The sequence below is a fragment of the Rhipicephalus microplus genome, chromosome 9, assembly GCF_043290135.1.
Source record: "Rhipicephalus microplus isolate Deutch F79 chromosome 9, USDA_Rmic, whole genome shotgun sequence".
Classification (NCBI taxonomy): Eukaryota; Metazoa; Arthropoda; class Arachnida; order Ixodida; family Ixodidae; genus Rhipicephalus; species Rhipicephalus microplus.
Window position 1 is genome coordinate 83,898,570 of NC_134708.1, and position 17,750 is coordinate 83,916,319.

The 17,750-nt window shown below is 44.7% G+C and overlaps 1 protein-coding gene across 9 annotated transcripts in view; it reads right to left on the minus strand.

Moving 5' to 3' along the window:
• LOC142771973 (DDB1- and CUL4-associated factor 1-like) overlaps positions 1 to 17,750 on the minus strand; it is a 149,023-nt gene that overhangs the window by 17,707 nt on the left and 113,566 nt on the right. For 8 of the 9 annotated variants that reach the window (XM_075874008.1, XM_075874007.1, XM_075874006.1 and 5 more), the window contains exons 26-29: positions 17,371 to 17,453; positions 11,181 to 11,523; positions 10,281 to 10,482; positions 5,953 to 6,026 (exon numbers count right to left, since the gene is read on the minus strand). In XM_075874008.1, the coding sequence (XP_075730123.1) occupies positions 5,953 to 6,026; positions 10,281 to 10,482; positions 11,181 to 11,523; positions 17,371 to 17,453 (702 nt within the window). The remainder of the gene's footprint in view (positions 1 to 5,952; positions 6,027 to 10,280; positions 10,483 to 11,180; positions 11,524 to 17,370; positions 17,454 to 17,750) is intronic. The other variant, XM_075874009.1, reaches the window with a different exon arrangement.

The window sequence follows — 17,750 nt, forward strand, 5'->3', positions numbered from 1 at the left end:
ATATAGTGTTTTTTGTGCACATAATAAAGCTTACTAAAAATTTTCACACAGAATTGCAAAGTGGCTCATTTTGCTGCACTTGAGCAGTACAATACAGAAAAGTACCTCAAACAGAAAATTTATTTGCTACATTAAAAAAAAAAAATTAAAAGTACTAAATGCATATTTTACATCTCTCTATCAGTGTATCAAGTTGTGTAACAAAAAATCTGTGATGTATAATGCAACCTAAAGTGGATACTTGTATTCTAGAGTGGCTGATTAAGCTCTGTGCAAAATTTCATCAAGATAGGACTATTTTATGCCTAAAAAAGATTGTGCACAAGATGAGAGAATTACCTCAAAATGGAAATCGAGAAAAATGCATTTGAAAGTTGTAAATATGTTTACTCATGATTACACAGTGCGATTTGCACAAAACTTGGTGATATCATAGAAGGGACACAGCTAGAGCACCTAAAATTGTCCTGCTCCATATGTGGATCCTTCTCGCCGCTTGAGAAGGGAGTCATCAAGGCGCGCTTTCTTTGCCACGTTCCGCCGATGGGCCCTTGCCTCGGCTGTTTCACACGCAGACATTCTTTCGATTCTCCTCTGGTCGCGGGATCGGCCCAGGGTGATCAGTTGATCTGGTGGGACTACACCAAGCTCCTCTAGCACGTGTTCAAAGCTTGAATGTCCTTTATTGAACCACAACACGGCCATAGCAGCTGCAGTTTCCACTGTTGTCCGGGAGGCAAACTTAGTCTTCGGACACAACAACCAGATTTTGCTGTTCAAAGATTCTGCAGCGTTTTGGGTCTTCCCTTGGATACAACGCACCAGCAACTTTTCATCTGTGAGCCGCTTGTAAATGGGAAGCACAGCCAATCCTTGAGCCTTGGTCAAGATTGGTGTGTGGTCGGGTGGGGCCTCCCCAAGCGCTTCAGCTCGCCTATGCTTGCACCAGGAAGTCGCCCCTTCTGGACAGTATCGGTGGCTGCCTGCTGTGTTGCTCGATGATGAATGGAAATATGAGGCCCAGATGGCACGATGCATTTTCAGAATATCACCTCTGTTGTTTGTGATTGCAATACGGTAATAGTTCTGCAGCTTCTGAATTGTGCCATCTGTCAGCTTTTCCCCTCGTGGAAGTCTTGTTGGCAGTTTCCGAAGTGCAGTGCCTAGACGCTTGGCCACATGGTTTGTGCACTCCTTCTTGTCCACAACAGCTTCACCATATACCTTGGCCTCAGCGACAGCGGTATAAGCTTTGCTGTCCCCATCACTGAGGAACTTGGTGAAGCGCAATGGTGTTGTGTATGAGGATGTCCTGCCCCATATGCGCAAAGCTGCCTCAGTCTCCATGGCATGAGAGGAGCACTCTGTATTTTTTTCGCAGACAGGTGTGTGGAATGCTTGCCATATTTCTTCCTCATCACCCAAGTCCTGGTGCCGGCTACAGGCAAGGCAGTAATTCGATAGCACTTCAAAATCTAGGCACAAACCAGTGTCCACAGACACAGCAGTGCCGATGCCATTGTGGCTCTTGTGCCCTCTTTTTTGCCATGTGCCATCATACATGACAGCAACATCAGCCCCATCCACTTTCTCTTTAGTTATCATCCGCGCTTTCGCCAGGTTTTCTTGCACAGCTTTGGTAGCTGCAGCATGAACTTTTTTGCCGATTGCAATAAAAGTCTTATGATGCATAGGTATTGGCAGTCCAAGAATAGCGCAAAAACGCGACAGCTGTTCATGCCCAATGCCTATTGCACGCGCAGCCACAACTACCTTCACATTGACAGCGAAGCTGTCGCGCGAGCTGCCGCTTCGGTAGCTCCAGTCATCACCGGCATCGGTGGGCTGTCTTTCCGGCAGAACACGCCGCGAACTATGCGCGGCAGAAACCACTGACTCAGGACACTCACTGTTATCACAGTGCAGCTCGAGGAACGAAGAGAGGCCCTTACGTTTACTTGCGGTGTCGCGAACGACGAGTCCAGCGGTGTGGCATGTTGGACAAACAGCACGGCTTACCATCGATGTCAGTGCGCCGATGTCACAAAATACTCCGCTCACAGAGCCACAAACACTTTTCGTTCTTTCGCTTTCGAACTGTTCAATCTTTTTTTCTGATGCGCTGATGAACTTGATCGCGGCGTCGATTTCGTCAAAGTTCCCGCAAGCCGCCGTATCCCCGCTGCCTTGATTAGGCCTAGTGGCCCGCGGCTCGCATTCTTCTACCGCTGCTTTGCGCTTCGGTTTACGTCGACGCCCTTGGTACTTGTTCTTGCTTGCAAACTTTCGTGCTCGGAAGTCTCGCTTCTTCGAGTTATCCATGGTGAACTCGGAAAAACATAGAAACGCACGGCAAGTGCCGATCGTCGCAAGCGCTCAGCGAGCGAGGCCGATCAGATGTAGCCAATGGCGGCCTCGGTAGCGTACCATGTGACCGGTAGAGATGCGCGAAGCGGCTGCAGCTTGGCTGCAAACCGACTTGGAAACGACTGTTTTGTGAAATTCCTCACTAAAATACGAAACTAGGGGGACGCCTGTACACTAGAAGGAGCCTTGATCTACACCACCGAACAAACCCCGATGGCGGACGTCATCGTGTTGCCGAGTGGCGGATTTTCAAAAATAGCCGTCGGATGCGTGAATTCGCGACTTCGGCAGCTACCTTCACTAGCGCAGATCGATTTTTTACCACTTTCTCATTTGAATTCAGCTATGACCTTTGGGGAAATGATAGTTGAATGATCAAAAGTGATTTTAGCAGCAATATCTCAAAAGTGGAAATTTTCGCAAAAAACGCGATTTTTCGACCCGCATCTCCCCTTAAGGGAGGTCGCCATCGCCGGCGCTCGCACCGGCGTTTTGCAGCATCGCATTTTGCAGGAGTTTGCACCATTTTGCAGGAGTTCGCATTTTGCAGCAGTTCTCAGCATTTTGCAGGAGTTCACATTTGCTCGCACCAGCGTTTTGCAGGAGTTCCGCGATATTGGCTGCCAGCCTTACTTCTTATAAGATTGCAGTTTTTTTGATATCGCGTTCATTGCATTGCATTCAACGCGCATGTCATGTTGCCAGAACAAATCCGCTAATCGCGAAAGCTACCAGCCTGCAAACTTGCGGCGCAAAACAGAAGGGCATGACAAGTGGAGCTCCGTCCTCACCATGGTCTAGGAGAGTTTCCATTAGCGCCTAGTCTCACATCCCCTTGGTGGTGACGATACGGTTGTCCGAAATGAAGAAAAGCCACAATTTCCCCGCAAGGGCGAAGCATTGAATGCTATAGCAACAGCTTGGAATGTAACGCTGAGAACGGCAAGCAGATCAAAACGTGCAGTACGCTGCTCACGCACAAATGACGCACGAGGACGAGAGCGAACTAACGTTTGCTGCTTGACACTTGACCCACTGTTTAAACAAAAACAAGGCACAAGGCGTAATCACAGGTACAGTATGAGTGCGAACTACCAAGTGCCCCAGTTGTTACTTTACTGTGTTTGAAAAGCGCACTATTTTCACAAACGGAGCCTGTCCAGCGAGTGAAATGATCTTTGTGCGCCCAGCAACTACACGCAATCGTTCCGGTCAAAGTCAAAGGCTCGCGATTCCCCCCACTGAAGGATAAGCGCACATGTACAAGCATCCACCCCCACCCTCACGGGGCAAAGTACGCGTGGGAAATAAAAGCGCGTGGGCGCATCATGACGAGCTGGGCCGCCAAGCACAGGCAGCTTCTTTTTTCTTTTTTGAGCTTTGATTTATATAGATATGTAAACATATATGAATGGCGGCGGCGACGACAAAAAACCAGCCGAGACTGTCTATATAATTTCCATCATAATAAAAAAACGCAAAGCTGAACGTCGGCGAAGGCCACGCCACGCGCGCACAGTGAAACTATGCACGCACACACAGTGTGGAAAACGAAGAGCGAACGACACAGACACGGATACCGCAGAAAACTATTTGATAAAGCACCCTCCATATGCAGCGTGGCTCCACTATGTGACGCTAAGTAAAAGCGTTGCACAGCCAAAGTACGAAAGTAGGTTTCTTTGTTTGTTTGCTTGGAGTGATGAAAGGGGGCACACCCGCACATGCGCCCGCGGCGGCGAGAATGGCAGCAACGCCGGCTTGTGGGGTGAAGGCCCACCTGCCCGCCTCGCGCTTTCTCACCTGGGGCACAATGCGCACCACCTCCGCCGCTTCGCGCTTCTTCAGGGGTGGGGCAGCCGCAGATGATGCACGCTCGTACCAAAATGCAGAGCGAAATTTCTAGATTGTCCTTGGGGAAAATTCGTTATATCAAGGTTGTCTCCCACTGTTACTTTGTTACATAGAGGTTGCAAATACATGTGCTTCTATAGAGCAACAGCAGAGAATCGAAAAACTTTGTTATATCAAGGAATTCGTTATATGGAGCTTCATTATGAGCAGGTTTAACTCTATCCCAAAAATGTTTGTAGGTTATGCGTGAAAAAATCCAGTATATCTGCCAGTATGACAGAAGCTGTTTCACTTCTGCTTCACAGTCTCAATTCCAGTTTTCTCACATCATATTTGGCCCCATTTTTTCTTAACACAAAAGTAAAACTGATAAATATGGTTTTTTTGCTGCTGACAATATTGTCAGACCTACTCCAACAATTTTTTTCCAGTGTACTCTTGTGACCAAAATACCTTACTATATTGCAGCTAAAATTTATAGAGCCCACTATCGTCGGTATTCAGGAATAAAATTTGAATTGAGTCTTACAGAAGGTGTTCACTCCCTACCAGGTGGCCCTAGTGAGTGCACCACCATAGCTGTGGTCCGTCAACGATCCAGCATATGGCAGCCTGATGTTTGGCCATGCCGCACCTCACTAACCCATTTTTTTTTTTCGAAAAAAAAAAAAAAAAATATTGAGATAACACATGCTGCCAAGAGCTCTGGTTGCGGTCAGACGATAATACTCACGTGTGAGACCCCAAGTATGCCAACTGCCGCGCTAGCGCCCCCCATGGATGATGAAATGCGAGTATACCTCCTACGGATTGAAACAATTCACTTTAGCCGGAAGTGGCAGAGTTGGCAGGTGCCAGAAAATGCATGTAACCATGCCTATGCCTAGGTAATTAAATTCCTTGCACACTCCAACAGTTCCCCCACAGAAAAAATTTGCCACTAATTTTCTTGTTCAGACCTAACTGACGGGACTGATCGTTCCACGTATAATTAAAGGGCTCTTTTCGTCCCCTCCCAACTAGGTTAGGGCATTAAACACGGGCAAAGGTACCAATACGGCTGGTAAGAATATGAACTGTTAATGATTCATATGTGGGGTTTAACGTCCCAAAACCACCATATGATTATGAGAGATGCCGTAGTGGAGGGCTCGGAAATTTCAACCACCTGGGGTTTTTTAACGTGCACCCAAATCTGAGCACACGTTCTACAACGTTTCCGCCTCCATCAGAAATTCAGCCACCGCAGTCAGGATTCGATCCCGCGACCTGCGGGTCAGCAGCCGAGTACCTTAGCCACTAGACCACCGCGGTCAAGCGAGTATGAACTGGTAGAAGTACCCTAAGTCTCCAAAGATCCCCACTTCTACAAAATGATGTCAGCAAATTGTCTAACGAAGTATAATCCAACAATGCCACTGTGTTCCTTCTCCACCAATAAGAAATTAATTGCCCTCAAGATACACGAAGTAATAGTGAGCTGGCAAGGAAGCTCAAAAAGACAGTCGCCGTCCCTTTTTTTTTTTTTTTCTTCGTCCTTCATAAATTTTGCCAGCCTGCCACGACTCCCCCTAAGGTGAAGAGTAGTTTTGTTTGGTGTTATAAAAGGTAATAAGGGTAACTAATAAAGCTGAAATTTATCATTTCCTTCTTTGACAGTTCTGCAATCAGGCTCCCAGTGAAGTTGGCACACCCCTTTTAGCATTACTTCAAGGCATTCACAACTCTTACCTCCACAACAGCTAGGAAATAGTCGGACTCATCGGGCTTGAGGTCATAGATGTTGCGCTTGATGTCGATCGTTGCTGAAGGGTGAGAGAGAAAAAAGTTTTAGTGAAACCTCAAGGCTATCAGTGACAAAAAGAAAATTAAGAAGCTTGCAAAATGTAAAACCAGAGAGCTACAATCATCCGTTGCATTTTACACAACAGCAATACATTCACTCAGCTTATTTTAAAGAAGACATGCTACTGTATTTTCACATGTGTCATATGCAATGAAAAACTAGAACACAAAGTGGAAGCATGTGTTCACATAAAGTTCTGCACTGCAGTGACCCTTGATAATTTATGCTGCACCAAAATATTAGAGGCAAGAATCATTTACGATGCAAGTACACTATGCTTCAAAAAACAAAAACAAAACAAAGTACTACCCACAACTGCAAGACCCTCTGAGAAGAAAAAAAAAAGGTTCTTTTTTTAGCTTCAGCCTGTACCAACTGTCATGCAAGATTGTCTTACATAATTCACCATTGACACATGGAGCTATGCATGTACCGGAGCACTTGCTTAGGTGACAGATTATTATTTGAAAAAAATCCTCTGTGGTAAAGTGCACACTCCAATTTCTGTGAGCTTGATTACTACTACTAAAAAAAAGTAACTAACATGCAACATTAATTTGTGTAAGTGAACTAGGTGCAATATGGTCCTAATTAAATTTAATTTACAGCATGTTTACTAAGAAAAAAATCGAGCAATGCCAAACGATTCTGAGAACTAGTCAAACTGTACAGAGAAACCCGCACATATAATGTAGTAACAGGGACAACAGATCATACACTCAAACCTCATTATAATAAGAAAGTTGCATTGAGCACAAATATAGGTTTGTTATATCGAGAAACTCGTTATAAGATTTATTTTTAGCATCATATCTACTGCCAGACCATTTATCGTTTACTTTGTTATAATTGATATTTCGTTAAAACCCAGTTTATTATATTGAGGTTGCAGTGTATTTATTACAAGTTTGATGGCTATTTCTCATATCTTGAAAGATATGTGGTGCTAGGAATTAGTGCCAAGCCAGTAGGTGCCCGGCAATTTTGCGTGCTTCAACTAATCAATTGCAAATATGCAGCATTTATATCTATCACTTAGTTACGCAGTACCACTGCTTTCTTAGCTTCTAATTATCATATTGGTGCACTTGCCTGTTGAAGATACTGTTCTAAGATAAAATGCTGTCACCATCACTCAAATAGGCTCTGTTGCACCAGCGATTGAGGTCCCATGGCGTACATTCCATTGACACCTCACCCAAAACCAGTGCCATTGATGTTCGACCTTGCGACAGCTGCGACCGTCAGGAAGGCGTACGGGCCCAGTGCTTTTAAAGGTCAATGGCATGCTGGCAGGAAAATGCCGCAGAGATATCCCCCGAAAAATCCTTCTTGGTATCACCCCACAAGCCGTCTCGCCAATAATACAGCGCTATTTTTGTTGTTGCACCAGACCGCTTGATACTACGTGTAACATTGTTATCATGTATCTGCTTGAAATGTACTAACAGAGAAAATGTAGTTGCAATGGGTCGCCGAATAAGTGCAACTGAGCCGTATATATTTCTGTACCATTTGAGCAGTATTGGCTCATCCTGTGCTTATTTGTCAATGCATACCGCTACAACTATTTTTTACAAAAAAGGTAGCTCAGCCTCTTACCTAACGACAAAATGTCAGAAAGTCTACCAATTAAATTTTTCTGCATTCCCCAACTTTTCTTGGTTTTCACAGATGATTCGAAGCATATTCTTGGACTGGACTGTGCTCTCCGAGTCGGCCTCTGCCGATAGTGCATCTGGCCCAACCACAATGCCTTCAAGCCTAGCCAAGATAACGGGCAAGACAAGCAAGCCCAAATTTGTCGGTGTGAGCAATATCGTGTTTGAGAATTGAGACACAGTGTAGAAGCAACAGTTATGCGCAACATTTTTTTTCTTCTTCTTAGCTGTTTACCATGGTTGCAGCCAAAGGAGCAACTGTATAAGCTTTGATCAGAGGTTTCGTGACTGTTGTACAGATGGCTGTCAATCAGTTTCAGTGACCTTGCCAGGCTTTTAGAAAATTCTGTGACAATTTATGACATATAATCAGCATATTAGCGAAAAAAAAGTACTTAGTAATGGATATTTCAGGCAATCTTTGCTGTGATGTTGCACTCGTTTCTCTTTTGGGGATGTTGGCACACACTGCAAAATGCATAATTTTACCAGATGGCTGCTATGAAACAGTGTGCTGTTATGCAATATGTTAAGCAGGTATGTAAGGCTTTACGTTATTATAATCAGTATAACACAGTGCTCCCAAAATGCTACAGCTAATATTTTGGCATAATGACTGGTATGGACAATTACTAAAGATAACCACATCATGTCACTATAAATCAGACTTATGAAATGTACCGTATTTACTCGAATGTAACACGAGTTTTTTTTCAAAATCTCTCTGAAGTGATTTGGGGGTCCGCGTTATAATCGAAGCACCTCAAATCGTGCCTTGGCGGTGCCGCCCCACTGGTTCCTTAAAATGGCTACGACAAACCTAGCGATCTTTCAACCTTGTGCTGGCAACATATGCCACTGGCAACATCGAATCCAATCCAATGCTATTGTTTGCGACGTGTTTTGCGGGCGGCATTTCCTTTGTGCTTCCGCGACTTCGGCTCGAGCAAATGGCAGCGCGACGAGTTCAGTACGATGCCCGCTTTAAGAGAAGTGCAATACTGATGGCTGAGGAAATCGGGAAATCAGCCGCGGCTCGACGACTAGATGTGGCGGAATCTACTATCCGTAGGTGGAGGCTCTAGCAAGAAGCGCTCTTCAAGAGTGAGCCCGGCTGAAAAGGCTTCCGTGGACCTTGTTGTGGCCGTCACACAGAACTCGAAAAAAAGTGGCGGAGTTCGTGATTGAGCAGCGAAATCACCTATTGGGGGTCAACGTTGAGCTGATTCAGTGGAAAGCCCGAGACGTAGCTCGAGAGATGGGGATCCCGCGGGAGAACTTTAAGGCTTCACGTAGATGGGCACAAAAGTTCATGCGAAGAAATGAATTTTCCCTCCGGCGAACAACGTCGATAAGGCAGAAGCTACCAGCAGATTTCGAAGCGAAGCTTGTGGAGTTTCAGCGCTATGTGCTCGACCTGCGCCACTCGTCACAAATGCCGTTGGGGGCACATTGGCAATGCGAACCAGACTCCCGTTTTCTTGGATATGCCTATGTCAAGGACTGTCAGCGAAACAGGTGCCCCCCAAGTTCGCATAAGGACAACAGGCAACGAGAAGACGCGGCCAACCGTGATGCTAGCCTGCTTGGTGGATGGGCGCAAGTTACCGCCATACATCATTTTCCGGCGCAAAGCCATCCCGAAGGAGCTGTTCCCAAGGGATGTGATTGTTCGCTGCCAAGAAAAAGGTTGGATGGACACTCCACTTATGATTGACTGGGTCAAGACTGTGTGGTGCCTACAGCCAGGTGCGCTCCTCCACCCCGCCTCCATCCTAGTTCTCGACTCATTTCGCGGTCACCTGACGCCCGAAGTGAAGAAGCTGATGCGGGAAACTCAGACGCAGCTCGCTGTTATTCCCGGAGATATGACGTCCGTGCTGCAGCCCTTAGACGTCTGCCTGAACAAACCATTTAAGGATAGAATGCGGCAGCTGTACGGAGAATAGATGCGAGAAGATCGGGCTTTGACACCTACGGGTAGGATAAAGCGACCTAGCGCCGTGAAGATTGCCGAGTGGGTGTCCACCGCTTGGTACGGGCTGCCGAATGACATGATATTCTGCGCGTTTAAAAAGTACTGTATATCGAACTATATGGATGGCACGGAGGATGACCTCATCTGGGAGGAAGAAAGTGACAAAGAGGGCTCGACCACCGGCGATGAAAGCGACGAATGAACAAAACTCACTTTATATTTAGAAACTGGGATGTCTTTGCCACTACTATGTGCAGCAAATAAAGGTGCTTCTTTTTCCCCCGATTTACTCGCGTTACATTCGTGTTTTTTTTTTTTTTTTCGGCACTGAAAAGTCACCCCTCGCGTTACAATCGTGGTCGTGTTGTATTCGAGTAAATACGGTATTGCTGGCTCTGTGTGGTCAGTGTTCCAAGTCAAAATTATGCTGATATGACACAAACTGAAGACAGTAGATATGAAAGTACATAAATAAAAAAAAAACTATAATCTGGTTACAGGAAATGATAAATGAGGACATTGGATTAACTTTGATTACACATCACTTTATTCAAGCCATTCCAAGTAGACTCACCGATAGAGGAGTAGTCAGACGCATGAAAGGTTCGGAATGAAGAGCTGAGGAGCCGCGCCGAGTCATCATCATCCTCAGTGAGCACAGCGCCGTACAAGACATCTCCCGCACCGTTGAAGGTCACCTGACACTGGTCCAGTGCTGGGACCGTGTGCAAAAGCCGGAAAGTCCTCAAATCCCACACCTCGGAGTTTGAGATCACCTAGAGTGGGAAGCACCAGGGAATAGCAAAATAAGACAAGATGCAGTGTATGTCATGTAGCACAAGCGTTTCCATGGTATTACACCAACATAATCACAAACATTGCAGCGCAGCTGAAATTGAACCACTCATCGACACTGAAGTGTCGTGCAGCCACTCGTTTCTCATGCTCCAGCACATGCTCGACCAACAGAAAGTTGTGCCGCTTGAGTGCAACAGTCAATCGCGCGTTCCTATCACACTGAATCGTGGCATATATTATATAGTGTAGTCCATCCGAAGTAACATTAAAATTGGTATCATCGTGCGATTCACATCAACTGTAATCGTATGATTGAGATTCTACTGTATAAGCAAAAAGGTTTTCTCTGCGTTCTACAGATGATGATCTTTCGCAAAAGGCGTGACGTTTAAATTTCAATCGATGTCGTTCGTGCTAGCACTGCTTGCAACTGTTTAGCATTGTTGTTAAACTATGTTTTGACTTTTATTGCGTCATTACTTTGCGATATAATGGTGCAATATAATGTTGTTTTAGATTTTCAACGACACAGGCTATCACACCGAAATAAAATGATCAGATACATTCCAAAAATAGATTTGTCTTTAAGAACCAGGGTGGGTTCATTGTGTGAGTGGGTTCACTGCCAGGGTAATTACAGTAGTCGCTACCCTAATGGAACGTGTAGTTAACACACCTCGAGCCCGTTGGGATGGAAGACACCGTTGACGTGCGGGTTGAACTTGTCAAACTTGTGCAGGGGCGACACTGCGCGCACATCCCAGAGAACGCCGTCCGAGAGCACAAGCTCGTCGGTCGGGTTGAAGGTGGCCCGGTTGCGAGTGTAGTGATTCGACAGGTCAGGGTCGCGCAGCGACGAGAGCAGGGCCCCCGTGGTCGCGTCATAGATGTGAGCCGTCTCGTGCCGCGTTCCCAGCACTCGGTCCAGCGACTGTTTGCCGAACTCAACATAGTAATCGTCGTCAAATGTAAGCCTGCGTTGAAACAGGTTTGGAATGCGACGCGTCAGTCTGTCATCACTGCAGAGAAAAAGTGTACCAAGCCGATGCTAATTAGACATTTCTAGACAATATATATATATATAAATATATATTTTAATATTTCACAAGCAATTGGTTTAGAGAATCCACGATTTGCTTGGCTTAATTGCTTTTGATTTTGTTCTTTAAGAGTGAGGCTCTCACCCCAGCAGACTTGACTCTTTTAGGTAGTACATGAGGGTTTATTGGTGAGCTGCCAGCTCGTAACGGGACCCTATCCGTGAGAGGGTGTTCCATGCTCTCTGTCTTAGAATGGTGCAGGCTAACGCTCCTGGGAATAAACGAGCAGCAATACCCTACTAAGTGCATGGGGGAACACCTGTTGCCATTGCTCAAATACCAAATTTGTGGTTTTGGGCCTCACCAATTGCCAAGGTGCTTTTTTTCGTCCACTTTTTACTGCACTACAGGTAAGCATTACAATTATAGTTCCCTACAATTAATGTTGCCAAGTTGATACATCCAGCAAACACACCTGCTACAGCTTGCAAATTGCGAATGGGTCATTCCATGCCAAACGTTCAAGCCATTTTGGCGACCATCTCAAATGTATTAGAAAGAAGTCGTGCTGACTTACTCCATTGAAAGCAGTGAACTGGTGGAATATTTCGGTGAGAAAAACTTTTTTGTCATGTGGCTGCCTACTGAACTTCATGGAATGTCGTCCGTCTTGTATGTGAAAAAATTTACTTTAGAGGTACCGCTCCTTCTTTATATACAAAATTTGGTCTACATGATAAGTAAATGTACTTTTGTAAGCTATTTGAAGCTCACTAATATCAGTGCAAGTTTTCTGCCACATACCCAAAGTGCGTTATATTTGAATTTTTTTATTGCAATACTGAACTTTGCATGAATACTTGAACAGTGAATACTTACTCCACAGAAGGTATATTTTTAGGAAAAAAAGTCTTTAGACCTCTCAAACTGCTAATGTTTACGAAAAAAAATCACAAATTATACAAAATCATCATTTTTGTCCACATTGAGACGCAATTTGCACCATGTGGTGGTCCAATAATAAATCAACTTTATATTTAAATCTAGAGCAAATAAACTGTTCTTTTTCTTTGGTAAATCTTATCTTGACAACTTTTGCTTTAAGGAAGAAAATAATTATCGAACTTTCCCACTGACGGCACTGGGAAATTTCAAGGCAACAGCTGTCGTATGGGAAGATAGCCGCCAATGGGAAAGTTAAAAAATTAAGCACGGCGGTGTTCAAAGAATCGTTTTGTTGCGCCGGCAGGTTTGCGTGGCCTCACCGACTTCGATATTTAGCGCTTCGTTCCGCGTAAATTAACAGCCGTTTTTACACTTTCGCACACGTGCGGAGGGCAAGCTTAGCCGAGTGAGAAGTGAGCGAGAACAGGTCCTAAACACGGAAAGAATCGCGAATTATTAGAGTGGGTGGGGTAGCATAAGCTCGTGCACTGGAACGGTACGATAAGACAAGACGCAGACGATCGGATACAGACAAAGTTGGCAAATGGTCTGGTCACTCCAGGCCAGTGACGTCAACGACAGTAACAGTGATAAAAAACAGGAGAGACGGCCGGCCGGTTTCCGAAAGATGGGTAGCAGTGTGAAAACACTGGTCACGTCAGGCGATGCGGGGTGCTCAGTGTAGGGGGACAGAGGACGGAAGGGTGCGTAACAAAAAGCGGTTGGGAAGAGTGACAACTAGAGGGGCGCGGAGGCGTTTAACAATAAGAATCTATGGGCACCTCGCCGATGCCTCATCCGTGGTCGAAAGTGGTTTTCCGGGAAGTTGGCAGAGCGACGCCTCTGTTCGCTGTAACCGATCGGCGGCGCTCGGAGACGTTCATTGTAACTGCGATTTTGTGTCATTGAAACAATGTATATTGTGAGCGCGACAAGCGAATGACTCTTCATTCTCTTTAGATATCATCATCACCTGTACAACCGCCGCTCATCTAGGCTATCACAAGACTTATGACAAAATACAAAGTCGTTGTTTTTGGCCTGGCCTCCCTTCAGCCGTCGCCAAGTACGTCGCCGCTTGTGTCCGTTGCCAACGGTGAAAACGACCGACAACTGCTCCAGCTGGCTTAATACAACCTCTGCCCCGCCACCGGTGGTCTAGTGGCTAAGGTACTTGGCTGCTGACCCGCAGGTCGCGGGATCGAATACCGGCTGCGACAACTGCATTCCCGATGGAGGCGGAAATGTTGTAGGCCTATGTGCTCAGATTTGGGTGCATGTTAAAGAACCCCAGGTGGTCGAAATTTCTGGAGCCCTCCACTACGGCGTCTCTCATAATCATATGGTGGTTTTTGGACGTTAAACCACACAAATCAATCAATTAATGCAACCTCTTCCTTGTCCCGCCTCGCCTTTTGAAGTCGTTGGAATTAACTTGTATGGCCCTGTTCCTATATCATCCAATGGGAATTGCTGGATTGCCACGGCCGTCGACCACCTTACCCGCTACACAGAAACAGCTTCTATACTAACTGGGACTGCCACTAAGGTCACCGATTTTTTTCTTTGCCATATCTTTTCGCGCCATGGAGCTCCACGCATTCTCCTGAGCGATCGTGGCAGTCTTTCTCTCTTCTATTGTCGAGCCAGTTCGGCATGCCTCGAACACTGTTCGCAAGACCAATTCTAGCAACCACCCGCAGACCAACGGCTTTCATCGGACCCTATAGGACATGATCGCCATGTACATTCACCCCAACCACACGAACTCGGATGCAATTCTACCCTTCGGGACATTTGCTTATAATACGGCTGCTCAATTCACTACCAGCTTTTCTCCATTTTGTCTCATCCACGGTCGCTCGCCGAGTTTCACTCTGGACGTCTCTTCCCTTTCGGCCTCTGCACCCTCGACGGTTCCTTTCTCTGAAGAATTTTTATCTCGTCTCGCACACTGACGCCACCTGGCCCGCGTTAACACCGGCCTCTCTCAAGACACTCGTAAGTGTCACTATGACTCGTCTCGCCGTGTTGCGATTTTTCTCCCTGGTGATGAAGTTCTTCTATGGACTCCACTGCGCGTCCCTGGCTTATGCGACAAGTTCATCAGTCGCTTCGTTGGGCCGCACGCGGTGGTTGAACAGACATCTCTTGTCCATTACCGCATTTCCCCTCTTAGCACTAATCTTGATCATCGTTGCCGAGGGACAGAGATAGTGCGTGTATCTCATTTAAACCCTTAAATGCGACGCATTTCATAATACTCTCAGGTGACCAAGCGGCCGCTTTCACCGCGCGGAAAAATTAGTGTAAGCGCGACAAGCGAATGACTCTTTATTCTCTTTAGATATCATCATCACCGGTATTCATCATCTGTAAATATCATCAGTGTGATTTAGCTCGAACCTAACTGAATAAACCGGTTCCTCACAATATTTTCACGGTCACGCGGATATTGTTCGTTTTAAGCGAAAGTTCGTTTTAAGTAGGGCTGTTATATGTGGGCTCGACTGTACAACAAAATTAAATGAAAAATTGTTTTTTAATCGTTTTATTGCTAGAAATATACCTTTATAACAAATTTTTACATGTAACGTACTTATATTTGTGTAGGATGCAACTTTGTTAAAATGAGGTTCAAGTGCACGATGCGAGTACTACTACAGTTGAAACACTGTATACTGAGCCCATGTTAACAAAACGCCTCATATATCAAAGAGTTGTAAAATACCTTAATATATTTTATATACATATAAAAAGACTTGACATATCAAATTACTTATTGGCCTCGAGGAGATGCTGTGCTGCTATGTGGTGGATGTTTCTGTGACATAAAAGAAAATGACATCAATTGACACCAGCTGTGACATTTTTAATGTCTGCAAAGGTTCAGCCCACCGATCAGTAGTTTTCGTGTTGCAAGTATTTTAAGCATGTGCCTAATCTGCGAAAACCGATGTGGACGTCAGCGAGTGAGCCAAAGGGCAGCATTGCCGCGTTGTCAAGTCTCACCAGAGCGCGTGCGCATGGTGCTGTAAACAACAGTTATGAAGAGGCCACTCATGTAAAAGGTGAGCTGTTATGGGATTTACCAAGCGCCCCACGTTGGGCGCCAAATGCAGAGGTTCAAAACTGAGACTAGCCAAAGAACCCCTCAAGAAAGAGGCGGAGACAGACAGAAACTATGTTTACTGATCGGAACCAGGGCCGCAACTGCCTGCTGCCAGCGGCTGCCGCGCGCCACGAGCGCACCCGCGATCTTCATTGTTCTCTTCTTCCTACAATTGGCTGCCGCTTCCACAAAGTGAACTACAGCCAGAAGTGCTCACACATCTCCTGTACATTTATGTTTGCTTAGACAAGTGCATGCACCTATTCCTTAGTTTTCCGTATATCATAGACAATATTTCTGTTCGTGTTGAGAGCTGTGCACGATTCGCAGAAAGGTTTTGGCTTCTTTTGAATGGATAAGTAAAGATGTGATTGATATACACTTTGATACTAGGCTTGTGCGAATAGTTAATGTTTAGGTTCAAAGCAAATTCGAAACAAATAGTGATTTTGGTCAAATTATTGCGAATCGAATTCTAATAGTATATACAGTATATATTTAAAAAAAAAAAAAGGGCATATTTGTCATGACCTAGATAACCTACACAAAACTTGCTTTTAAAATTGAAGGTCTGTGCAGATGCTATTTTCTTTTTTGCCTCAAAGAGAGTACAACTTTTAACAGTAGCCGGATTCGACTTTCGATAGAATGCAAGTGATAGCCTGTAAAATATGTTACTTTTTCAAAAAATATGGTGGTTTTGGGACGTTAAACCCCACATATCAATCAGTCAATTAATTTTTCAAATTTACTATACAGTCTACTCTCGTTAATTTAAACTCAAATAGACCTGTGAATTTCGTCTGAATCATCAAAAAATTTTAATTATCAGAAGTTCTCAAATATATGACTGCAGGTGAAGTGACACCACACATTACGATTAGGCATTTATTTTCTGGTATGAAACCACAAAAAGTGTGAATTAACCAAATGATGAAGTTTGAATTAAGAGGCTTTTAAATACATTCAAAGAATAGCGGGGCCAATCAAAAATTTACTTTTGTTTGAATTAACCAAAAGTATAAATTATCAGTTTGAACTAATGCGAGTATACTGTAGTTGGAGCATATAGGTCGATATAACAAGCTTTTAAACTTTAAAAAATGAATCTATGTGAGGATAATATCCTCATTAAACCTTAAAATGAGGCTTTACGGCAATGCAACTTTCCCCTGGGCACATGTTTTCACAACTTAGCACTGATTCACTGCAGCGAAACCACTTCTACAGTGTCAAATGCGGGTGCCACGTTTTTTTTTTTTGCATAATTCAAAATTTTTAATAATTATTTTTCGATTAGAAGCAATTCAAATACTGCATTATTCATTTGAATATTTGAGCACAAGCCTATTTCATACTGACTGCTAATTTGCATGACCTTTCATAAAAGCCGCCATACGCACTATTGATGCTATAACAGTAATGTTCACAACACTCGTTCCGGAGAGTGCGGCTCGCCATTTGCGAGAGAATTCTTGTGGGATGATTATTTACTGCCAGTTCGCACCACTCACTCTGCTGCTTAGTTGGGATCACAATGCTTCCTTTTCAGCGCCTATGCTAGTCTGTATCGCCCATGCTATACACGTCTACTGTGTATGTTTGTTCTAAGAGCGGCGATATCTTATCGGAGACCCCACATGTTTTGAATACTGGGATAGCATTACGCTAATTTTGCTAATTACCACTGAAACACTGCACTTAGTGCAATGTTTTAATCATAATAACTAAGCAATAATAAGACATGCAAGACAGTTGCTGCAACTCACTTCTGGTCAAAGACATCTGTGAAGCTCCACAACGACGAAAGTGGCCTCCGCCACGCTGACGACGTGAGCAAGAACTTCCCATCCTGCGAAAAGTTTTAAAAGCTTTATTTTTTTTTTGAAAACGTGCGGGAAACAATGCCAACTTTGAGAAGCACCGACTGTAAGAGGCAAAGTTAAATTTGGGGGTAGCCAAGCGTTCACTGTCTATCCTTGGCTATCCTTGAATCTATACACAGTTCGATGCACACTCCTCATTTGAAATGTTGCTGCAACCGTGTATTCCCAACATAGATAGTTTCCAAGGAACTCATGAACTTGTCAATCTTGAAAACTACCCTTATATTTTTTTCTTCTAACAGGCAGGCAAAAAATCCAATCCT